This window comes from Plectrocnemia conspersa, unplaced genomic scaffold (assembly GCF_051122295.1).
Source record: "Plectrocnemia conspersa isolate PC_06_02 unplaced genomic scaffold, ASM5112229v1 ptg000010l, whole genome shotgun sequence".
NCBI lineage: Eukaryota > Metazoa > Arthropoda > Insecta > Trichoptera > Polycentropodidae > Plectrocnemia > Plectrocnemia conspersa.
Genome location: NW_028277174.1, coordinates 5060859 through 5086866, shown reverse-complemented (window position 1 = coordinate 5086866; position 26008 = coordinate 5060859). Strand labels below are relative to the sequence as shown.

Sequence of the window (26008 nt, the reverse complement as noted above, 5' to 3'; positions counted from 1 at the left end):
ATGATGACACAACCAGTCACGCCCTTCGCCCTCACAAGCAACAGAACACACCGACTAAAATAATCTAGCGACCAATAACTGTCAATAATGGAACATCCTTTGATGCGAGTCAGATGAACTCTTGTTTATTTGAAGTGGTGGAAGAGTCAAGTTCTAACATAAGTGAATTCATAACGCTGTGTTTGAGTTCACAAACTTTTTGAGAATTAAGGGAAGTCCAGTGCTTTTCCAGTTTTCGATCATCTGGCCAATATGATGATATATGATGAAAGCAGAATGTTTATTATTGTCTAATATTGTCTAATGGAGATAATTTTAAAATCGGTAGAATTGGAAATAATGGAATGCGTGTCTGAGTGTCCAACTTTATATTGACTTTCTTTGTATATCTAGCTAGACTACCAATGATGGTATTTCTATGTAATGTGTAACTAAAATACATTTTTTTTAAATTCTGTTGTAACCTGATAGGTATAAGCACAATGCGTTACAACAGGGTAAGTCAATCAGACTTAATGAATACCTACAAGTAAATATATAATTAATTATAAATTTTTGGGTATTTTATAATTTATAATAAAAAAATGCTACTTTCCATTTTGAGCCGATTTTTAATATTAGTGCATTTTTATAAATAACAATTTGAGTCTGCTGCTGTGGCTCGAACCCGCGGTCTCCAGGATACCAGACATGGCCATACGGACTACGCTATTCTGACTTGGTATCCGGCGTCAGATTCCATCACATTTCTTTGTGTTTAATACATCGCTTAAATATTCAATCATTTGTATCACGCCGAAAAAAAGCTACTTTAATTAAACTTTGTCTCAGGTGGCAGTGGGAGATAAATTGGTACAGTAGATTTTATTGTAGTGTTACGTTTTCATTAATGTTTTTGAATGTCGCGTCGCCGCCGTTGACTTTAGAATGTGTTGCCAGTGTGCTGCAAACCAAATAAATCACCCCCACAAATAATATTGAAGGATTTAGGAGCTGGAATTCGTTGTAAGCATAATAATACTCATATTTTTGTTACATTTTTTTTATTATTTTTTAAGAAAATATTACGGTTGCATTAAAAATACTACAAATAATATATTTTACATTAAGTATTTATAATAAATAATATGTGTATAACTTGATCCAGTTTCACCTGAAAAAAAATCCCTTAAATTTTCGTTCCAGTGCGAAAATTTAGGGGAAGGATAAATTACAAGCGTAACCGTTGTTGTTTTTAATAAATCATCATCATGTGTTATACATACTTATAATGAATAATAATTAATAACATTTAAACAATCTTCGAACAAGACATCAATATTAATGCAACCGTACTATAGATCGATCGTTCGTTCGTTTATTTATAGGCAGCTGCTTATTCCATTGTGAAGTGCGTCTTATTATGGACTTCGTTGAACAATTTGAGATTCCCTTTTAGAAGATTTTCCTTTTTTCTTTTTAGTAGATTTTCCGTTTTTCTTTTTTTTAGAAGATTTTCCGTTTTTCTTTTTTTTTTATTATTTTAGTTTCTTGTACACTAATTTTAATTCTAATTTTTTTATATCACTATATAAATTAATGTTGGATTTCAATATTTATAATTAAACACAGACGACTATAATGAATTCCATGGCAATACATAATATATATGTACACATTATTAAATATAATATATATGTCGCGGTAATAAGCAAATTTATATTAACAATATAAATATAAATAATAAATAAAATCGCCACGACAAAGTTATTCAAGCTTTTCGTGATCTCTCGAATGACAACCTACCTCTGGTTGGTCTTCTTTCGAGGCTATAGTTCGATACAAATTGTATTTCTTCCTCCCTCTTTTGATCATCGATATTCTTCGACGAGTTCTGTATCGGGCCGAGCAACAGTTCGCGATGTCGCGTCTAAATATTGATGCAATATTTTCTTCGATCGCTGTTGATAATGCTGGCTCCGGTGGTAGCCGTGTTGGTAGTGGTGGCGGTTGTCTATTAATATGGGTGTCAAAATCCTGAAATAATAATATCACTTGAGGATTCGATGGAGAACTACTTAAATTCATTTTATATGCAGTTAATGCGGCTCTTCAAATAAATCGGAATACTCACGTGAACATTTGTCCTGTGAAGTTCGGTCACTTCATTGCCATTCACTTCGTAAATGATGGTCGGTCTGTGTAAAGCAGGGTCTTCTTCTTCTAATTCTTCGTCAGGTCCAGTTATCGTTGTTAGATATTCTTCGTCGTGGACTTTCTCTCTGGCTGCGTTAGCCCTCATTAAATCACTGGCTCGCTTCAGCAATAGCTTCTGTGCTTCTGGATAGTATTGCAAAACCGAATCGAAGTCTAATTTACTCAAGACGAAAACGTTGGAAAAGAGGTGAGCTCTAAAACGAAATATTGTATTGTATTATTGCAAACCAATATGTATCAATATAAATTACCTGACGTCAGCAGTACGACGATTGACGCCATTGATGTTCAACAGACTTATCTCTCCGAAGACAGAACCTTCAGAGAGAGTAGCTAATATTTCATTATTGTTGAGTCCACCAATCACCTATAACGAATTTTTCTTACTATAATTATCACTAAAAATGCTATAGCAATATGATAATTTTTATAAAAAGGCAATGCATTAAAAAAATTTGACAGGTACTAAAAAAGTAGACAAAATCAGTTTATCAGCTATCCACAACTATTATGTTGCACATCATTTTTAAATAATTGATGACTGACACGAAAGCTCGTAAATATTTTATTATTGACTGTTGAAGAATAATCATCATACTTCTACGTCTCCTCTTTTGACGATGTACATCTCTTTTCCGACATCTCCTTTCCTGCAAATGACGTCTCCAGGAAGATAGATGACCGATCTAAGCTTCAGAACCAAGTCTCGGAGTAGGGCTGGTTCGCAATCCGTGAAGAGTTTAACTTTGCTCAGCGTTTTGATGTGCATGTTCATCGCTACTTCAGTCATCAGATTTATTGGCAAGGTGTTAAGAGCTCGCGAATCGTCTGTCGTATGAAAAAAATTGAGGGTCACCAAAAATAACTAAAAAGTTATTTTTGGTGACCACTATTTATAATATATAAATCAAACACAAATTAGTGTTAATTTATAATGTGTTTGGTAGCAACAATAACGTCAATTACATATTCCTATACCTAGAGTCCGTTGTTGTTTCCACGTAAACTCAAACCACAACTTCACTCTCTTCTGAAGATTGCATGGTATGTTCAATTCGCGCATACATTTTAAAGTTTCGGCCAGAAGTATTCTATACTCAGTCTTGAAACAAAATATTTATTTGCATAAAATATATTCTGGGTTTTTATACTACCTTCTTCCTGTACCTGGGCTTTGGTTGCCATGATGATGAAATATCTGATTTGTCCGACGAGAAGTGCGAAAACGCATACGCCCGTCAGCCAAGCAAACGTCATGTAGATGTATTCAAAGTCGTTTTCCGGCTTTGCATTTTTGCCGATGGAAGTGGAAGTTTTGGTTGCAAAATAGAAGCATCTTATGTAGGCGTTGCCCTCTCCGTTGTAAGTCCATCCGTTGTAACCTATACCTTCTATATCACTGGCCTTGTAATATGCGCATGCATTTAAATGAATCATATAGAAGGTATAGATCAGAGTTCGAGCGACGCGGATCTAAAAATGGATATATTTTGTTAACTATATTTCTTTAGAAGACATAGTTAAATCAATAAAAAACATACGATTAATGGAGACGAAAGCCTCTTGTCAATCGATGTGGTGAATTGAGAAAATGTTTGCCATTTCAAGATACGAGGAAAACGAAGAAGTGTTGCATTTGTACCGAACTTGATGTAAAGGATTTCCAGTGGAAGTAGAGATGCCATGTCCAACTAAGAGCACAATTAGTCGTCGTATACGTTAGATCTTCTATACATAATATAAATATTACAAATAAATACCTTAAACATGGTTTTTTGACGATAGTTAAAAGTCGTCTTCTTTGAGTCTTGAACCCAGCTTCCCTCTTCCAAAAACGAAACCCTCGGCTTGATAAGAAATGTGTCGATGACGTAAAAAACGTCGCAAAAGTAATCAAACATCAACCAATAAGAGGAATTCTCGGGAGTTTGGTATGGGAACGTGGATCGGAGGGGAATGACAATTAAATTGTAAATGTAACATAAAGAAACGCAAAATAACCAAAAGAAATAATAATAACCTGTAAAACATAACGTATTAAATAAACTATCAAAACTTGTATCAAAAAAAATATAGTCAGTATACCATGTGGGTCAATGACCCAATCGCCAGCATCATAAGAACATTTCGAAATATTTGATCTCCTAGATGCCGCTAATGTTACTGGTGGGCGCTCTACATCGGAGGGTCTGGAATATAATAAAATATAAGCAAGCTAATTCCCGAAAATAATAATATTTGTTTCTTTTAATCTTACCTAACATTTAGGTCGATTGAATCGACCCTTGGTGGTGATGTAACAAGAGCGGCTCTATCGATCAAGCGTTGAATTAATGAACGAAGTCTTGCTTTGATGCCAGGTCTAAGAATAGTAAAAGAAAACGATTCTCTGGTTAGGTATTATATATAGATAAAGCGCATAATATATTTCATTACAGATCTAGATTGTTAGTTTATTGGTTGCAAGTATTCTAATGCTTCAAATGAAGAAGCCAAGTCAGTAAAGGTAAATCTTAAATTATCTGATTTACTTTAGAGGCACACAGAATCTGTAAATATAGAGGGTTCCCTAATATTGCCACGCGATCATTTTCTTAAAGCAATAAAAGAACACGGGCGCTGAACCTGCAATTACCAGTTCGCAATATCAGTTACCGAACATAAAGGATATGAACTATGAGCCCGTGAAGTCCAAGGGGTATTCAAGGCATTTGTACCCTAGAGATATATCCAGTTTGGTGTTGGGTGTGGTATGTAACACTCGCACCTGCGCACTGGGTGTGGCTACAGGTCACCTTGATGTTAAGATGGGTGCAGAAAATGCACATGCGCATTGAGTATAAGTGTACATAATAAGTGCACCTGGGCATTGAATGTGGAATGTGTAAAGACAACCAAAGCAAAACTGAATTATGAATTCATTGCTTTTGAAGAGTCTCTAATAATTGCACATGCGCACATGTGCGTACACTGGAGATGCATAGGTCATCTTTGTGTTGGGTGTGGTATAATAAATGTACATGCGCACTGAGCGTAGCCACGACCTAATACCGTCAGCTTAATGTTAGTATAAGAGCAGCAAGTGCACATGCGCATTGGATATTTGCGAACCCTGGAAATCAACACGTCGCCACGGTATAAAGGGGACACGTAACAGGTGCATCTGTGTATTGGATGTGGATTCATCCTAAAAATTCAGGTTATCTTAGTGTTGAGTTTAGCGCAACAAGTACACATGCGCAATTGGGTAAATCATTAGTTGATCGTTGTATTGTACAATATTACTTACCGAACATGAAAGGCAAACACACTACCACCACAAAAGACAACCAAGAGAAAACTGAACTCTGAACCCGTAACATCGACGAGGGAGAAGGAGGTCTACAATAATTGCACATGCGCACAAGTGCGTACCCTGGAAATGCACAGATCATTTTGTTAGTGGGTGTGGTAGAACAAGAGCACATGCGCATTGGATATTTGCGAACCCTGGAAATCTGCAGGTCACCTTCGTGTTGGGTGAGTGCACATGCGCATTGAATGTGAATACATCCTGGAAATTTTGAGGTTATCTTGGTGTTTGCTTCGGAGCAACAAGTCACATGCGCAGCTAGGAAAACTACTAGTTAATCGTTAAATTGTACAATATTACTTACTGAACACGAAAGGCAAGCACACAACCACAACAAAAGACAACCAAAGCAAAACTGAATTATGAATTCATTGATTTTGGAGAGTCTCTAATAATTGCACATGCGCACATGTGCGTACACTGGAGATGCATAGGTCATCTCTGTGTTGGGTGTGGTATAACAAATGTACATGCGCACTGAGCGTAGCCACGGCCTAATACCGTCAGCTTAATGTTAGTATGAGAGCAGCAAGAGCACATGCGCATTGGATATTTGCGAGCCCTGGAAATCTACATGTCGCCTCGGTATTAGGTAGGCACGTAACAGGTGCATCTGTTTATTCGATGTAAATACATCCTAAAAATTCAGGTTATCTTAGTGTTGAGTTTATCGCAACAAGTACACATGCGCAATTAGGTAAATCATTAGTTGATTGTTGTATTGTACAATATTACTTACCGAATATGAAAGGCAAACACACTACCACCACAAAATACAACCAAGAGAAAACTGAATTCTGAACCCGTAAAATCGACTAGGGGGAAGAGGGTCTACTATAATTGCACATGCGCACAAGTGCGTACCCTGGAAATGCACAGATCATTTTGTTAGTGGGTGTGGTAGAACAAGTGCACATGCGCATTGGATATTTGCGAACCCTGGAAATCTGCAGGTCACCTTCGCGTTGGGTGAGTGCACATGCGCATTGGATGTGAATACATCCTGGAAATGTTCAAGTTATCCTGGAGTTTGCTTCGGAACAACAAGTACACATGCGCAGTTAGGTAAATTACTAGTTAATCGTTAAATTGTACAATATTACTTACCGAACATGAAAGGCAAGCACACAACCAGAACAAAAGACAACCAAAGCGAAACTGAATTATGAATTTATTGATTTTTGAGAGTCTCTAATAATTGCACATGCGCACATGTGCGTACACTGGAGATGCATAGGTCATCTCTGTGTTGGGTGTGGTATAACAAATGTACATGCGAACTAAGCGTAGCCACGTCATAATATCGTCGGCTTTATGTTAATATGAGAGCAGCAAGTGCACATGCGCATTGGATATTTGCGAACCCTGGAAATCTACATGTCGCCTCAATATTAGGTGAGCAAATAACAGGTGCGAATTTGTATTGGATGTGAATACATCGTAAAAACTCAGGTTATCTTAGTGTTGAAGTCAGCGCAACAAGTACACATGCGCAATTGGGTAAATCATTAGTTGATTGTTGTATTGTACAATATTACTTACCGAACATGAAAAGCAAGCACACTACCACCATAAGAGACAACAAAGAGAAAACTGAACTCTGAGCCCGTTGAATTGAAGAGATGGATGAGGGTCTACAATAATTGCACATGCGCACATGTGCGTACCCTGAAAATGCACAGATCATTTTGTTGGTGGGTGTGGTAGAACAAGTGCACATGCGCATTGGATATTTGTGAACCCTGGAAATCTGCAGGTCACCTTCGCGTTGGGTGAGTGCACATGCGCATTGGATGTGAATAAATCCTGAAAATTTTGAGGTTATTCTGGTGTATGCTTCGGAGCAACAAGTACACATACGCAGTTAGGTAAATTACTAGTTAATCGTTAAATTGTACAATATTACTTACCGAACATGAAAGGCAAGCACACAACCAGAACAAAAGACAACCAAAGCAAAACTGAATTATGAATTTATTGATTTTGGAGAGTCTCTAATAATTGCACATGCGCACATGTGCGTACACTGGAGATGCATAGGTCATCTCTGTGTTGGGTGTGGTATAACAAATGTACATGCGCACTGAGCGTAGCCACGGCCTAATACCGTCAGCTTAATGTTAGTATGAGAGCAGCAAGAGCACATGCGCATTGGATTTTTGCGAGCCCTGGAAATCTACTTGTCGCCTCGGTATTAGGTAGGCACGTAACAGGTGCATCGGTGTATTGGATGTGAATACATCCTAAAAATTCAGGTTATCTTAGTGTTGAAGTCAGCGCAACAAGTACACATGCGCAATTGGGTAAATCATTTTTTGATTGTTGTATTGTACAATATTACATACCGAACATGAAAAGCAAGCACACTACCACCATAAAAGACAACCAAGAGAAAACTGAACTCTGAGCCCGTTGAATCGAAGAGGGGGATGAGGGTCTACAATAATTGCACATGCGCACATGTGCGTACCCTGAAAATGCACAGATCATTTTGTTGGTGGGTGTGGTAGAACAAGTGCACATGCGCATTGGATATTTGTGAACCCTGAAAATCTGCAGGTCACCTTCGCGTTGGGTGGGTGCACATGCGCATTGGATGTGAATAAATCCTGAAAATTTTGAGGTTATTCTGGTGTATGCTTCGGAGCAACAAGTACACATACGCAGTTAGGTAAATTACTAGCTAATCGTTAAATTGTACAATATTACTTACCAAACACGAAAGGCAAGCACACAACCACAACAAAAGACAACCAAAGCAAAACTGAATTATGAATTTATTGATTTTGGAGAGTCTCTAATAATTGCACATGCGCACATGTGCGTACACTGGAGATGCATAGGTCATCTCTGTGTTGGGTGTGGTATAACAAATGTACATGCGCACTAAGCGTAGCCACGTCATAATATCGTCGGCTTTATGTTAATATGAGAGCAGCAAGTGCACATGCGCATTGGATATTTGCGAACCCTGGAAATCTACATGTCGCCTCAATATAAGGTGAGCAAATAACAGGTGCGAATTTGTATTGGATGTGAATACATCGTAAAAACTCAGGTTATCTTAGTGTTGAAGTCAGCGCAACAAGTACACATGCGCAATTGGGTAAATCATTAGTTGATTGTTGTTTTGTACAATATTACTTACCGAATATGAAAAGCAAGCACACTACCACCACAAAAGACAACCAAGAGAAAACTGAACTCTGAACCCGTAACATCGACGAGGGAGAAGGGGGTCTACAATAATTGCACATGCGCACAAGTGCGTACCCTGGAAATGCACAGATCATTTTGTTAGTGGGTGTGGTAGAACAAGTGCACATGCGCATTGGATATTTGCGAACCCTGGAAATCTGCAGGTCACCTTCGCGTTGGGTGAGTGCACATGCGCATTGGATGTGAATGCATCCTGGAAATGTTCAAGTTATCCTGGAGTTTGCTTCGGAACAACAAGTACACATGCGCAGTTAGGTAAATTACTAGTTAATCGTTAAATTGTACAATATTACTTACCGAACATGAAAGGCAAGCACACAACCAGAACAAAAGACAACCAAAGCAAAACTGAATTATGAATTTGTTGATTTTTGAGAGTCTCTAATAATTGCACATGTGCATATGTGCGTACACTGGAGATGCATAGGTCATCTCTGTGTTGGGTGTGGTATAACAAATGTACATGCGCACTGAGCGTAGCCACGGCCTAATACCGTCAGCTTAATGTTAGTATGAGAGCAGCAAGAGCACATGCGCATTGGATTTTTGCGAGCCCTGGAAATCTACATGTCGCCTCGGTATTAGGTAGGCACGTAACAGGTGCATCTGTGTATTGGATGTGAAAACATCCTAAAAATTCAGGTTATCTTAGTGTTGAAGTCAGCGCAACAAGTACACATGCGCAATTGGGTAAATCATTAGTTGATTGTTGTATTGTACAATATTACTTACCGAACATAAAAAGCAAGCACACTACCACCATAAAAGACAACCAAGAGAAAACTGAACTCTGAGCCCGTTGAATCAAAGAGGGGGATGAGGGTCTACATCAATTGCACATGCGCACATGTGCGTACCCTGAAAATGCACAGATCATTTTGTTGGTGGGTGTGATAGAACAAGTGCACATGCGCATTGGATATTTGTGAACCCTGGAAATCTGCAGGTCACCTTCGCGTTGGGTGAGTGGACATGCGCATTGAATGTGAATAAATCCTGAAAATTTTGAGGTTATTCTGGTGTATGCTTCGGAGCAACAAGTACACATACGCAGTTAGGTAAATTACTAGCTAATCGTTAAATTGTACAATATTACTTACCAAACACGAAAGGCAAGCACACAATCACAACAAAAGACATCCAAAGCAAAACTGAATTAGGAATTTATTGGTTTTGGAGAGTCTCTAATAATTGCACATGCGCACATGTGCGTACACTGGAGATGCATAGGTCATCTCTGTGTTGGGTGTGGTATAACAAATGTACATGCGCATTGAGCGTAGCCACGACCTAATACATAATATAATTAGTTGATCGTTGTATTGTGCATATATTACTTACCGAAGATTAAAGGAAAGCACACGACCACCACAAAAGACAACCTAGGCAAAACTGAACCGTGAACCCGTTGACTCGATAAGGAGGGGAGGGGTTTACAATAATTGCACATGCGCACATGTGCGTACCCTGACAAGGCACAGGTCATTTTGGTGGTGGGTGTGGTATAAAAATTGTACATGCGCACTTAGTGTAGCCATGTGCTAATACCGCCAGTTTACTTTGGTGTTGAGAGTAGCAAGTGCACATGCGCATTAGTTAAAGATGAATACATGGAAATGTATAGGTCACCTTGATGTTGAGTCGGGTACATAATAAGTACACATGCGCATTGGATATATTGACATTCTAGAAATTTTCAGGTCACCCTGATGTTGAGTTCAAATCAACAATTGAACATGCCCAATGGGTTATTATACGGTTATTATACAAGCATGCAAACTGGTTGGCAATTAATTTTAATATTGTGTAATATTACTTACTAAGTATGAAAGATAAGCACACGACCACCACAAAAGACAACCGAGGCAAAACTGAGCTATGAACTCATGGATTCCAGTAGGTATTCATCAATTGGACATGCGCACATGTGCGTCTCATATCGGTATTGGGTGTGGCATAATAAGTGTGCATGCGCACTGAGTGTGGGCATATCCTGTCAGGTCACCTTGGGGCTAGGATAGGAGCAGCATGCGCACATGCGCATTGGGTATAAGTGACCCCTGGAAATGTAAAGGTCACCTTGATGTTGGGTGGGGTACATATTATTTGCACATGCGTATTGAATGTAGATATGTACTGGAAATTTGAAGTTTACTTTAGTGTTGAGTTCAGAGCAACAAGTGCACATGCGAAATAAGTAAATTGGTATGTATTCGTTATTTTATACAATGTTACTTATCGACTATTGAAAATAAGCACACGACTACTACATAATTGAGCAATGAGTTCAAGAATTTTTATGTGCAAGTGGGCGTACCCTTGCAGTGCACAGGTTTTGGATGAGTTATAACAGGTGCGCCTGTTCATGAGTGTGCCTTCACACTTATATTGAGATAGAAGCAGTAAGTAAATATGTGCATTGGATGTTTTTTGTGCACACAAATCTGTAGTAAAATTAAGGAATACTCACAAAGATGGATGCTTAACACAAAACCAGCATCACCGACGATAAAATGAAAACTAAATTATTAAGCACCGGATATTAAGCTGATGTCAAATTTGCACATGCGCGTTGCACATGTATTTTACAAATTTCCATGGCACGTATCATTTCGACTCTAAATACACATGCGCATTATAAGTTCTTTGTGTACACAAATCTCACGGCTGCGCATTGTACATGTGCGGTACAGCTGAACGCTATTGGTAAGTGCAGAAGGAACTTAAAGAGAACTACGGCTGCGCGGAAAGAGTTATATTCTATATCGACTTTTAATACTTGGACATGCGCGCGAAATCATCAGTGTAGGTGATTACCCTATCCTACGGCTGCGCAGAAAGGCAATGTCTAAATCAATATCACCCAATACAATTTAAGAAATATCAAAGTGTAATTAAGAAAAGTACTCACAAAAATGAATACAGCACAAAACCAACAGCACTGACGATGAAATAAATACTGAATCATCAAGCACCCGATATTTAATTAAAGTCAAATGTGCACAGGCGCGTTGTAGCTAAATCCTGGAATTTCTAGATCTGGTGTTCTCTAGACACTGGATGCACATGCGCACTACAAGTTCTTTGTGCGTACAAATTTCACGGCTGCGCATTGGATGGCGATCAATAGATGTACATGTTGCAATCTTTAGCTACTGTATGGACATGCGCACGAAACATACCTATTCTATGGCTGTGCAGAAATGTAATGTCTAAGTCGAAATTATTCACATTGTTTTTTTTTATGAATTCAGGCTATGTAGTGCTAGCCAAGCGATTAATACATTATAAACTATTAAATTATTTTTGTATATCAAAATCTATTTTGTTGCTTAACCACGATATTTCCATGCGTTGGATGTGTAACAAAATTATAAAGCCCTATTATGGGACAATATTGGAACGATGACGAAAGTATGATAGTCGTTCAGAGTTAATAGAGTATAAAAAGTGATTTAGAAACTCATGTTTGTTTAAGTAACACTGAGGAATACTCACAAAAATGGGCGCACAACACAAAACCAGCACCACAGACGATGAAATTAGAACTGAATAAACAGGTATCGGATATTGATTAAAGGTCACATGCGCGTTACATCTGCATCCTGGAAATTGACAGAACACGTAGCCCTTGGATTCTGGATGCACATGCGCAATGAAAGTTCTTTGTGCACACACATCCCACGGCTGCGCATTGGGTGGCGATCGATAAGTTCACATGTGTGATGCACTCTTTAGCTACTGTGTGGACATGCGCACGAAACATCTAGCCTAACCTATTTTACGGCTGTGCAGAAATGTCATGTCTGAATCATTATTAAACACTTTGGAAAACACCGAAATTCATGTTTGCTTTAGTAACATTAAGGAATACTCACAAAGATATGTAGATGTTCAACACAAAACCATCATCACGGACGATGAAATTAAAACTGAATACACAGGTATCGGATATTGATTAAGAGTCAAATGTGCACGCGCACATGCGCGTTACAACTGCATCCTGGAAATTTCCAGAACACGTAGCCCTTGGATTCTGGATGCACATGCGCAATGAATGTTCTTTTGCACACACATCTCACAGCTGCGCGTTGGATGGCGATCAATTAGTGCACATGCGCGATGAAACCTTTAGCTACTGTGTGGACACGCGCACGAAGCACGTGTGCACAGTTGATTAACCTATTCTAGGGCTGTGCAGAAATGTAATGTCTGAATCGATTTTACCTACATTGAAAAAACTACAAATTTAGGTTTTCTAGTTCTAGCCAAGCGATTAATACATTATGAACTTTTAAATAATTTTTATATAGTAAATTCTATTTTGTTGCTAAGCCACGTTATTTATATGCGTTGGATATCTAAAAAAACATGTGTATATGTATAAAAAGTATAAACTATAAAGCACTATTGTGGGACAATATGGTAATGACGACGAAAGTAGAGTTGTCGTGCAAAGTTAATAAAGTATGAAAAGTGATTTAGAAACTCATGTTTGTTTAAGTAACACTGAGTAGTACTCACAAAAATGGGCGCACAACACAAAACCAACACCACAGATGATGAAATTAGAACTGAATAAACAGGTATCGGATATTGATTAAAAGTCAAATGTGACGCGCACATGCGCATTACAACTCCATTATGGACATATTCAGAACACGTAGCCCTTGGATTCTGGATGCACATGCGCAATGAAAGTCCTTTTGCACACACATCTCACGGCTGCGCGTTGGGTGGCGATCAATAAGTGTACATGCGCGATGCAAACTTTAGCTATTGTGTGGACATGCGCACGAAACATCTAGCCTAACCTATTTTACGGCTGTGCAGAAATGTCATGTCTAAATCATTATTACACACTTTGGAAAACACCGAAATTCATGTTTGCTTTAGTAACATTAAGGAATACTCACAAAGATATGTAGATGTTCAACACAAAACCATCATCACAGACGATGAAATTAAAACTGAATACACAGGTATCGGATATTGATTAAAGGTCAAATGTGCACGCGCACATGCGCATTACAACTCCATTATGGACATATTCAGAACACGTAGCCCTTGGATTCTGGATGCACATGCGCAATGAAAGTCCTTTTGCACACACATCTCACGGCTGCGCGTTGGGTGGCGATCAATAAGTGTACATGAGCGATGCAAACTTTAGCTATTGTGTGGACATGCGCACGAAACATCTAGCCTAACCTATTTTACGGCTGTGCAGAAATGTCATGTCTGAATCATTATTACACACTTTGGAAAACACTGAAACTTATGTTTGCTTTAGTAACATTAAGGAATACTCACAAAGATATGTAGATGTTCAACACAAAACCATCATCACAGACGATGAAATTAAAACTGAATACACAGGTATCGGATATTGATTAAAAGTCAAATGTGCAGGCGCACATGCGCGTTACAACTGCATCCTGGAAATTTCCAGAACACGTAGCCCTTGGATTCTGGATGCACATGCGCAATGAATGTTCTTCTGCACACACATCTCACGGCTGCGCGTTGGGTGGCGATCAATAAATGCACATGCGCGATGCAATCTTTAGCTACTGTGTGGACATGCGCACGAAGCACTTGTGCACAGTTGCTTAACCTATTCTATGGCTGTGGAGAAATGTAATGTCTGAATCGATTTTATCCACATTGAAAAAATATAAATGTAGGTTTTCTAGTGCTAGACAAGCGATTAATACATTATGAACTTTTAAATAATTTTTATATAGTAAATTCTATTTTGTTGCTAAGCCACGTTATTTCTATGCGTTGGATGTGTAACAAAACATGTATATATGTATAAAAAGTTGAAACTATAAAGCTCTATTGTGGGACAATATGGGAATGACAACGAAAGTAGAGTTGTCGTGCAGAGTTATTAAAATATAAAAAGTGATTTAGAAACTCATGTTTGTTTAAGTAACACTGAGGAGTACTCACAAAAATGGGCGCACAACACAAAACCAACACCACAGACGACGAAATTAAAACTGAATAAACAGGTATCAGATATTGATTAAAAGTCAAATGTGCACGCGCACATGCGCGTTACATCTGCATCCTGGAAATTGCCAGAACACGTAGCCCTTGGATTCTGGATGCACATGCGCAATGAAAGTTCTTTGTGCACACACATCCCACGGCTGCGCATTGGGTGGCGATCAATAAATGCACATGTGCGATGCAATATTTAGCTACTGTGTGGACATGCGCACGAAACATCTATTCTAACCTATTTTACGGTTGTGCAGAAATATCATATCTGAATCATTATTACCCACTTTGGAAAACACTGAAACTGATGTTTGCTTTAGTAACATTAAGGAATACTCACAAAGTGGTAGATGTTCAACACAAAACCATCATCACAGACGATGAAATTAAAACTGAATAAACAAGTACCGGATATTGATTAGAAGCCAAATGTGCTCATGCACATGCGCGTTGCAACTGCATTCTGGATATTTCCAGAATACGTAGTCCCTGGATTCTAGATGCACATGCGCAATGAAAGTTCTTTGAGCAGATAAATCAATACGTGTACATGCGCGGTACAATTGAACTAGAGTTGGTATGCGCAGAAATAATTTTGAGATAATAATATTATCCACAACGATTTAAAAAAATATCAAAGTTTAATTAACAGTGAGTTTAATTATTTGGAATATGTAGTACATAAGAGCATTATTAAACTATATCACAAAACATTTAGGAAATTATAACAAAAGTGTGATCATTGTAAAGATATGGCAAAGATAACTTAAAATTTTTATGTAAGTACTCACAATTTGGGATGTGCAAAACCTAACGGATGTTACTTAAAGAGCACTACTGAATTGTAGTCAACAGGTGCACATGTGCGTTGCGTCCATAGCTACCGTATAGACATGCGCACGAAGCACATCTGCGCAGTTGATTAAGCTATATACTACGACTGGATCGATATCACCCACTTTGATTAGAAAAAATATCATTTATGATCTCCCATTGTTAAACAAGCCATTGTTAATGTTAATTTATTAAAATCTATTTTATTGCTAAGCTATGTTATTCATATGAATTGGATCAATAATGTTGTATGTACATATCTATGAAAAATATATATTATGAAGCTCTATTTCGGGACAATACGGAAATGATGTCGAAAGTAAGAGTGTCGTACTGAGTTGAAAATAATAAAAGATCTAGAAACATGTGTTTGTTTTAGTAACATTGAAAAATACTCACAAAAGTAGATGCTCAACACAAAACCATCACCACAGACGAAGTACCGGATATTAGTCAGAAATCAAAAAAGGTCACATGCACATGCGCGTTGCAGTTGCATCCTGGAACTTTCCAGAGTACGTAGCCTCTGGATTCTGGTTGCACATGCGCATTGGAAGTTCTTTGTGCACACAAATCTCACGGCTGCGCATTGGGTGGCAATCAGTAGGTGTTCATGCACGGTACAGCTGAACTCTAGTTGTTATGCGCAGAAGAAACTTTGAGAGAACTACGGTTGCGCAGAAAAGGGCGTATTCTATATCGATTTTTACATTTGGACATGCGCACAGACGCATCTGCGCAGTTGATTAATCTATTATGCGGCTGCGCAGAAAGACAATGTCTTAATCGATATCACATATTTCGATTGTTATTATTTTTAGCTTGCGGTAAGCAATCGTTATTTTATTGCTTAATCATGGTGTTCCTAGGCATTGAATGAGTAAAAATGTATGTACTTATGTATAAAAAATATATATTATAAGCCACTAATGGTAGATAATATTATAATGAAGACAAAAGAAGTTAATTAACTTTATAAAAGTGATCCAGAAGCTCATGTTTGAATAGTGAAATAATGCTGGAGTACTTACAAAGATGGACGCTCAGCACACAAGCAATATCACAAACGATACAATTAATACTGAATATTTAAGTACTGGATATTGGGATGAGGTAAAAAGGTGCACATGCGTGTTGCAACTGCACCCTGGAAGCATCCCTGGTTGCGAACTACTATTGATTTCATTTTCCAATAGATGGAATGAGTGCACATGCGCGGTGCATTCAGATGCACTGATGGTAGACGGTATTGATTTGGTTCGTGCTTTGTTAAGATTTATAGGCTTATACAGATATGAAATTTGCGAATAACGTATATAAGGAATTTAGATAATTTTCCAAATTGTGTATGTAAAGTTCGAAGCGCAGTACATTTATATGACTGAGAGAGGAAAGTTTTCTAGAGTTGCGAGTAAAATCAACAGGTGGTACTTGATACATACCAAGCTAAATTTTAGATAACTTCAATGTGTTATATTATATTATATTATATTTACAATTGCTTTACAACAATTAATGAGATCCATTGATTTATTTAATTAAAAAACAATAAAACAGTGAAAAGCTTATATATTATTTTGAAGAATTGTGTTTAATTGTATTAGATATATAGACTTTAAGTTTATTAAAAGTAAAATATAGAGTGATAATAAATAATAGTTAACATATATTTTTAACTCGATTTCAATGGATATTTTTAAGTAAGATTAATTTAAATCCTAGCTGAAAGTTATTGGTATAAATCTAAATAGCTTACTGCGCAAAAGTAATAAATTGTACTCACTGTAGCGCGATTTGGTGTTGTACCCCTTAACTCCTATTGCTAACTGACCTTAGGTACCTTGATAGACGTGGAGAGCGCTACTTCGCATGCGCTCTAGTGCAATTTCCAGACATTCGAAAATTGCAAATGCGCAATGTGCAGGCTCCAGCTGCATCGATTTTAATGTCGAAGGGGTGGCAAAAAGAGGGGGTTGGGCGTTGGGTGCTTTTCATGCAATAATTTTACGAATTGAATATGATTTATTAAAAATTTTAAAAAAACACTCACCGTGGACATATTGGTTCTTCGAAGGTTTGGATCGGATTTTCTTCAATGAACGGCATGGGATAGTCAGCTCGAAGGAGTCTAATACTAATCAATATAAAAAAACACAAATTAGTTTTTAAAACTATAAATATTTTTTATAGTGATTAATTTACTTACAGTCGATTGACCCGTGAGCTTGGATCATCGTCTGTGTATTCATCAACGAGCCTGGTTTCCCTGAAGGGTCTTCGCGTTTGCATGGTGAACCTCAGATCATTAGCAGTTGGATACACGACGTTCTTGCAAAAGAAAGTTTATCTTTATCGCTAGTTTTCGGATGCGGGTCCGGGTCGTCAAAACGAGCGTTCGATGCGAATCGCAGGTTAAAACTGCGTTTTGTAGTTCGCTTTTGACATGCGCGATTTACTTGCACAACTACCGGGACGTTACGAATTATTTTAGTTCCGTATTATGAAAATGATAGATTTTGCGTGCATTCGAAGAGTTTGTCACTAAATAGGCAACCTGTTGAACTATACAGCATAACCTGTTGATTCAAGCTTTATGCTACACGATATAGTGATTTTGCAAAATGTTTGCAAATAAATTAAGGATACTTTTTAATCAACGTGTCGAGCCAAGTACCATACGTGACCGTTTTGCTAAGAAAATCGTCATTCATCCTTCCCCAGGCAAAATGTGATTAATTAAATGGATGTCATATAGTCGACCCGACCCTAATATCGCTTCTTTATATTGCGCACACGAACATAATTAAGTTGAAGGCGTGCATGACTCAAAGACATCTGTTTGTTTCCTTAGAAAGTTGTTGATCCATCGAATGAAAATGTCGAGTTCTACAGGAAACATATGACAGAAATCACCCAAAATTCTGAATATGATCTAAAAAAGTATGATAATTGTAGCACATATAAAAATATAACCATATAATCAATTAATTTAATTAACGGTTTAAGATTTTATAACTGTAATTGAACTAAGATATAGATTTGGATTAAAATAAGCTAAATTAAAGTTGTATTTGAACAAAAACGTATACTATTTCTCGTGCCGTAATATTTGGATCTGGTCAGATTTTATAAATCATATTTTAGTGTAATTTTACTATTACTAGCTGTCAGATTTTTTTGAATCTATTTTTAAATTTAATGGTTGAAATTAGACATTAATATTTAGGATTTTCAATGATAGTCAAAATGGTTAAATCTATAAAAAACTACTTAATATTTTCAATTCATTTGAAAATAGGTTTACAACTTAGCTAAATGTTTCCAGAAGAAAACATTAATATTATTTAAAGTTAGATTTGAAACTTTAATGATAAAACTAAATATTGTATATCATTTTCGATTAGGTTCAAGACTTAGCTATATAAAAATAAATTTAAACTATAATAAATATAAATATAAAAAAAATTGTTATACTGAAAATTAGTTAAGATGATTATGATAAATTAAGATGATATATTTTTATTTTATTTTTAATTACTATATTACTACAGCATTAAAATAACTTCTTATAAGATTGACGAAACGTTTTTTGCCCATTTTTAAGGATACTGTAATGAACACAACAAAATTTGTTAAAAAAATGTTTGAGGGTCGGCGAAAACCTGTAATGCCGCTGGTGAGCACATCCAGCACATGCCAGGTCAAAGACGAACTGAATTCGGAGAAATATTGTATCAATTCGTAACGTCATTCTTAAATTCGGATCAAAATATTTCGTTATACCGAGCTCAGTTTTCGTTACAATGAAAGTTTTTCGGGGACAAATTGAAGATTTGTTATATTGGGAATTTGGTTATTTCGGTATTCGTTACAAAGAGATTTCACTGTATATGTTTAAAAATATTTCTCTATTAAGGTTTATTTGGATATGCTATTTTTTACATGATATTAAAAAATATTTTGTTACAACTTACTGACACAATCAATTACCTATAGTTGGTGCAATGTGAGCGATTATAAGTCATTGATTGTGTTTTAGCGTATTTTAGGTGTTTGATGGCCCGTTTTCTTGAAATATTTTTTTGTTTAAATAACTAAATCAATATCAAAAAATAGTTTTCTATATTACTATGTGATACAAATATCACGTAACTTACTTATAACACAATTTTATCATAAATTTAAATTTCAGTAATAAGAACATTTTTTAGTTACACCATAAGTTACTTTATAATTAAAAAAATGTTTTATGTGTAAATATAAAAGCCTGTTTTTTTTCAAATTTACTAATTAGAAAAAAACAATAAACTGAAAATATCGACCACCTAATCTGTTGCTTAAGATTAAAAATGTACAGTAAGCACAATATTCACTTTCATATATTTAAGTACTTTATCTATGTTTATTAAAAAATATGTATTAAAAAAATTATATTTTTTTATGCGCAGCATTATATACTTTAATAATCATAAAGTGCAAAAAAATTTCACTGTATTTAAAAAGTATAATAAACTAGACATATTTAAAATCAATAATAAACTAAAAATATTTGAAATCCAGAAGAAAAAAAAATATTTTCAAGGCTGAAAAAATATTTTGAATATATCATGAAATCTTATAATTAAAAAAATATTTAAATTAGTGCTTTACAATCTTGCGTAGTTATTTTTAGTTTAGTACCTTTTGAATGCGTCAGTAAATGGATTTTTGCAATACTGTATGTTTTTTCTATTATAGTAGTTGGTTGTTAATTATATACGTAGTTGGTTGTAGTTGGTTGTTACGCGCTGTCATTGTGCCCTTTTTTGTTGGAATTGTTATTTTTTTGAACGAAATTTTAAAAATGATATAAAAAATATAAATTTAAATTTCTAACGTTCGCCAAAATTTGATTTCACCTTTTTTGCTCATGGAGAAACTAATACAAATTCACATTATTTATATTATATTTAAAATCCCGTATAACCTTAATATATTTTTTTAAATTATAAAAATATTTTTTTTTAGAACTTGATGACTTTTCTACATATTTTGATGTGTTTTACAATTTGAATCGATAAAATCAATTGCGTCGTTCTTTTTCAAGCGCGCTATTTTTGGGATTTCCCTTAACCGTCAGATTTGCTTACATCTGTCAAGATTTGCTTACATCTGTCAAGCGCGCGCCGGGATACAGCTTAGTGCGATTAAATAAACAGTGAAATATGTTATAATCACAGCATTTTTCACAGCATATGTTATAATCACAGTGTTAGTTGAAGATGATTCAAAAGGTGTAGCACTTGGAATTAGATAATATAAACAAAAGTTTAAATTATGAGTGTGTCAGTAAGTGTGGTTATATGAATAATATTAAAAAATTACTATAGACTTTCTAGGATCTAATATTAAGAGACAAACAGCAGTGATTTGGCAATTAAAGATATACATGCCACAGTTAATTAAACATATTACAATGGTAGTAATAATGAAAAATCTCATATTAGTGTAAACAAAAAATTACATTTTACCCACTATATAGTACCATTTACAGTTCATTTTTAGAAGCAATGAAAGATCTAATAACATTTACCTATGGCAAACAATTAAAATACGACATACAACTTATCTGTATTATTATTTTAATTATTTTTCAGAAGCAATGATACAACAATTTGACGACCTATATGACGACAGCGTAGAATTGGTATATATAAACAAAAAGTTGAAGTCAATGTCAGCAAGTATTATCTTTTTATAAAGAACATACTACATAAGTTTGATGTAACTGAATATTCTGAACTTGCCTGTTCCAAAAGAGAAATGATTGCACAGAAGAAAAATTGATAAAAAACCATGACGTAGAAATGTACATATTTTGCTACATCAGAATTAAAAATAACCCACTCTTAGATATTTTAGCTATCGATTATTCTAGGTATGCAATCACATATTTATAATCATTGTGAAATGTCGTTTATTAGATAACATCCGAGAAACTACACATTTATAAGCTGTCCGTTGGCGTCCCTACTGCAACAGCGCCGATTTGATCAACATTAACTTTCAATACTCATACATACCAAGGATATATTACACGTTCACGTTTATAACATATCTGATTTATTTGCAATTCGTATACTCCAACGAATATGTGCATTAAATTAGAAGCAATGATAATTTTTATGTATTGTAAAAGGAAAAACTCACTTTTTGGCCTCGGAGCCCGTCGACGGTAATTAAAAATTTGAAGATTTCATTATGAAGATTGTTTTACGATTGTTTATCTAGTTTAATCAATGCATTCTTATAATCCTTACACACATTATGTATATATTTCATTTTCATAGAACATACCTGGTTAATTTGCAATTAGATTATTTATATTCAGTCAAATCAAACAACGCACATGACAAATTAATGAAAATTATTGAAACTGTTGTCATGTTGATGTCGGCCATTTTGTTTTATATTTGAATGTTTATTTTCCGTTGGTCGAAACAACAGAATGCATTACCGATATATTTCCTTTGTTGATGTGTATTATTATATACACCGTTCATACAAAGAGATACGATTCAGAGTAGAAAATTAAACGGAAAATGTTTAATTTTAAAATATACGCGTTCGGAAGCAGAAGCAGCTTAGAACAATTATATTATAGAAGATTATTATTAGAAAGTCAGTTAGTAATTATAAATATTTAGTTAATAACCAGACCAACTTACAATCCACCAGCGTACATTGGCAACAGTTGATTTAACAAAGCAAATCCCAAAATAAAGATACTAGACATAACTTACATACAATGTAGGGATTAAATCTACCTATCCCAAATGTTCCCAAAAAGAAAAAAATAGTCATGTAATCAAATTTACATACCGAGCTAAGTAATCACAGTCTTACGCTATTAAGACATAAACGTCGGCAGTGCTATAGATCTTTTCTCATAGAGCTTAATGAAACAATGACATGACAATAGACGAAGTATCACAATTGCCTTTTGGATTCTCAACGAATACGAATGCCAATGTGTTTTGTTTCTTAGAATCCATTACAATAGCGTTCCAAACATATACCAATATAATCTGTTTAAAAAACAGCAACGCAACGGTTACAACGAGCGAGCTCTAAATATCTATTTGTAAGAAACATGTGTATAAAAACTAGTACACAGCACTTCAATGTATAACTTCAATTTCGTATAATTTTCGACCAATTTAATCAATAGCTCTCTAGCATGGTAGCGATTTTGGATAACCTCGGCACTTGGAAGAAGATGGAGGAAACAACCACTTCTCTAGCGTCGAACTCTAATCCAGCTCGACGTCCTGAAACTAGAGTTCATCCCGCTTCGGAAACGACTAAATAATTCGAACGCAGACACGGAAAGAGGATACGTATACCATAACATAAACATTCATTCAAATTGTTGTATAATATCAATTATGCTTTGTCTTCAATAAAAAATAAACGCCCCTGATCTACGTGTTAGGACAAATATAATTACTAACCTTAACTAAAGTGACTTAAATTGAATTACTAATTAATATCAAATAAAAAATACATAGCTTATAGCAAGTGCACGCTCATGTTCATGCATTTTGCGCTTATAAAATGAATAATATATTAAATCATATTTAAACAAACTTCACAAAGTGCACATAATTTTTTTAATATTGTATTTCTTGTTAGCGTAATTCACTAACTAAATTATTTTTATTCGTTTTTGTATTTATAGATAAGAGTCAGATAAAGATAATAATAAGTTGGCAAAAAAATAGCCGTATAGTCCGCTGATTAAAAAGAATCGACAAAGAAAAAAAGTAGAACGTACAAGAACACTTGCAATCAAATGTAATCAAAATGTTCTATGGCGACCGTTCGGCAAAGAAGATAACGACGTTTATTGGAATTTGAGATTTAAGATTTTCGATAAAAATAATATAAAGGTGAGATTCTCAGTAATATTAAAATTGTTTTCTTATCATGCGTTTCTGAGTGCTTACGAGAAACTCACTCTTAGCCAGGCACCTGGAATATCAGTTTTGTGAACAGTTTTGGGTTACGCCACACAATTGTTCATAGCTCATCGATTTTAGTAGAGAGACAGTGCATTTCATTATTCTTAGCATGACGCTGAATTTTTTTAACCATTGTTTTATTGGGCTTCTTAGCTGCCCAACACTGCAGTGGGTTGCTATTTGCCAAGTTCATGTTCTTGGCCGACTTTCTCAATTGAGGACCTTGCCGCAGATGCGCTCCATTTAAATTATTAAGAGAGGGACCCCCAGCAAAGTCTAACGAGACCAGGGCTAGCCCGAGGGGCGGACCATATGGGCTGTCGCCCGGGGCGCTAATTACTCTTAGTGGGAACGCCATTTATTCCGAACCAGGGTGTTATTTGATTCTATTTGGCACGGTATCAATATCTCCTTGATTCCTTAAAAAAAAATCGGATTTGGTATTTAAACAAAATTATCTAAATGATCATATTTATATCTACTCAAACAAAAAAATCTGTGGTGATCTTTTTTTAGTTCTCTTAGAAAAAATCCAAATTGCCATTGTTTTTTTAGCCTAGGGCGTTGAACACTTTTTTGCCGGCCTTGTCTGAGAGACTGCAGTCTACAGAGCTGCCGTTATGGAGTATGGTCCTCCATAGAGAGTTAGCTAGGAGTTTGCGCCGCCTCGTCCTCTTGAGAACAACGACCTCATCTACTGAGCCGCAAGCCCAAGATGGCGCGTCATCTGAGGTATGTGCCCCCGGAAAATGTGCTTCGTAAAGCATGTCCTTAGTGGCGTTTATTATATGTTTAACCAGTAATTTATTTAAGTGTGCTATATATATTATAATGCAATAGTGTTCTGTATAAATTTAAAATGGCTTGAATTGCGTCTCTATCGGTCTCCCAAGACCATAACCTTACTAATAACTATTTTTATAATATTTAAAACTAAATTAAAAAAAAAAAATGAGCAATAAAAATTAAAAGAGCAATATAATTTTAGGTATGAATTTGCCATTTTTTGTCAAGTACACCCCTGCAATGTGCCTCAGCACTGTATATGCCTTTAATCGTGAGCTTATAGTTACACAAGATGCAGTATTAACATTTTCACAATTCCAATATTTGCGCCCTTTGACCGATTTAAGCCGAAATAGATAAAATCTTTTATCTCAGATCACTCTTTGCGTGGCGTGCGATCCTAATACAATTTCTTGGTCAAACATCACAGTTTCGAAAACGAATTAACAAAATATAAATGTTCTTTAATAAGCAACGTTGTATAGTTAATATTATATTTGTTTAATTTTAATAGATAAAGCAATTATAATATAATAAAGTTTAAAAACTATTTTAAATATGATATTTTAAACTATATATTACATTTCATAATAGCACTAGATTTTTTCAGTCTTATAAAATATTTTAATATTATTTTACTTTCTTAAATAGTGAGTTCTGAAATATTAACGTAAGATAAGAAACATTATTTATTAATTATATTGGCAAATTTTATAAAATACAACAATATTTTTTCTCTTTCTTTTTAAATTGTACACTAATATAATATAATATAGAACAATTTTCTCACAGTTGAGTTAGTGAATTTAAAACAGTAAGTTTTATTAAAATGCAACATTTTTCTTATTATCATGAAGAAATTATATTCTATGATACATCGGTTTTTCCATACAGATTAAAATCATTTTAGCGTTGATTTTGCAACGGAAACGATATTACATACGTCATGTACTAAGTTAATTCAAAGGTACCATATAGATTGAAGTTTATCATTGATTTATTATACTGAATAAACATACATGTATATTAAAGGGTTTTGTGTTAAAATCCGCAAAACATAAAAAAAATATACTAAGATGCAAAAACATTTATATACGCAGATACGAAGATATTTTTTTATTTTGGATTTGAGAAGTTTATTATTACAAGTTTTTGGAAGTTCTATAAATAAAGCTAGATCTTATGTTTTTTTTTATAAAGATAGGAGCTTTTAAAACTATCTATTTTATACATTTTTTCAGAACATATTTTTGCTTTTACGTTTCTCAAATCCACATAAAACTTTTACAAACAAAAGTTAAAACTTACCCTTTTCCCGTTCGTCACTTTGTTAATGTGCCTCTTAGCCATCGTTTGGCGTTGTCCAAACTCGATTAACGTAAATCACTTGAAAACCGACTTTCTTTACTGTGAAATTCAGTTCATGATCGCTTTAGGTTTGTACACAAATGCGACTTTTCACGTATTATCGACATTTCATTTTGAAAGACGCATGCGTGTCTTCGTTTGATAAAAGCGTTTATTTAGAAGGGACCGTCGTTAGGGTAACTATGCTTCAAGTATAAATAAGTTCGATTCTATAGACGCGATCGATGGACTTTAGAGC

At 35.3% G+C, this 26008-nt stretch overlaps 1 protein-coding gene across 36 annotated transcripts; it reads right to left on the bottom strand.

The window, feature by feature from the left end:
• Positions 1 to 1473: 1473 nt before the first annotated feature.
• Positions 1474 to 25767, bottom strand: CngB (Cyclic nucleotide-gated ion channel subunit B). Of its 36 annotated transcripts, XM_088195378.1 has the most exons (14): positions 21950 to 22137; positions 21803 to 21879; positions 17820 to 17941; positions 17664 to 17747; positions 4454 to 4558; positions 4282 to 4385; positions 3957 to 4216; positions 3738 to 3887; positions 3364 to 3669; positions 3175 to 3298; positions 2795 to 3024; positions 2448 to 2563; positions 2114 to 2390; positions 1474 to 2016 (listed from the first exon to the last, which is right to left on the bottom strand). In XM_088195378.1, the coding sequence occupies exons 3-14, from the start codon at positions 17900 to 17902 to the stop codon at positions 1747 to 1749; spliced, it is 2109 nt and encodes a 702-aa protein (XP_088051504.1). In that variant the 5' UTR covers positions 17903 to 17941; positions 21803 to 21879; positions 21950 to 22137; the 3' UTR covers positions 1474 to 1746. The 36 variants fall into 36 exon arrangements, with proteins under 36 accessions (XP_088051504.1, XP_088051510.1, XP_088051502.1 ...); XM_088195384.1 differs by lacking the exons at positions 21803 to 21879; positions 21950 to 22137 and adding an exon at positions 25711 to 25767 and having other exon boundaries at positions 1474 to 2033; XM_088195376.1 differs by lacking the exons at positions 21803 to 21879; positions 21950 to 22137 and adding an exon at positions 25711 to 25767.
• Between the last annotated feature and the right edge of the window lie 241 nt (positions 25768 to 26008).

What these genes read in the sequence shown, in the direction of transcription:
- CngB (XM_088195376.1), bottom strand. Translation starts at nt 25,752, where the DNA reads ATGGCTAAGAGGCACATTAACAAAGTGACGAACGGGAAAAGG. An exon ending in TCAATCGACCTAAATGTTAG is followed by an intron (nt 4,386 to 4,453) that starts GTAAGATTAAAA and finishes ATTATATTCCAG; the next exon opens with ACCCTCCGATGTAGAGCGCC. An exon ending in CGTCGTACTGCTGACGTCAG is followed by an intron (nt 2,391 to 2,447) that starts GTAATTTATATT and finishes ATTTCGTTTTAG; the next exon opens with AGCTCACCTCTTTTCCAACG.